The 251-nt window shown below is 66.5% G+C and overlaps 1 protein-coding gene across 3 annotated transcripts in view; it reads left to right on the top strand.

Annotated features, from left to right (window-relative positions):
• Positions 1–85: 85 nt before the first annotated feature.
• Positions 86–251, top strand: part of LRRC43 (leucine rich repeat containing 43) — a 7889-nt gene continuing 7723 nt past the window's right edge. For all 3 annotated transcript variants that reach the window (XR_004841472.1, XR_004841471.1, XM_035890495.1), the window contains exon 1: positions 86–251. This exon is cut by the window's right edge and continues 359 nt beyond it. Coding sequence is in view for 1 of the 3 variants with exons in the window: in XM_035890495.1 (XP_035746388.1) it covers positions 179–251 (73 nt within the window). In the remaining 2 variants the exon portion in view is untranslated.

Genomic DNA, 251 nt, shown 5'->3' with positions numbered 1-251 from the left:
ATTTATTCCCAGCCTGAGGAGCTCGGTGCTGTCCCCGGCTGGCTCTGCAGCCCTGAGTGCAGAGCCTGGTCCTGGGTCCCCAGGCCATCCGCGTCAGTCCCCAGGGCATTCGCGTCCCCGCCATCTCCTAGCGACGGGGACTCATGCTGCCGAGCCAGGGAATTCCCTGCCAGGCTGGATGGCAGGATCTGGACGCTGCAGCGTCTCGGCTGCTTTTCGGGACCACCTGCGGCGCCTGGGTCTGCAGGACT

The sequence above is a fragment of the Egretta garzetta genome, unplaced genomic scaffold (genome assembly GCF_000687185.1).
Source record: "Egretta garzetta isolate BGI_Z169 unplaced genomic scaffold, ASM68718v1 scaffold343, whole genome shotgun sequence".
NCBI classification, from domain to species: Eukaryota; Metazoa; Chordata; class Aves; order Pelecaniformes; family Ardeidae; genus Egretta; species Egretta garzetta.
Note: the sequence above shows the minus strand (reverse complement) of the source record. Positions and strands in the feature narration are given on the sequence as shown.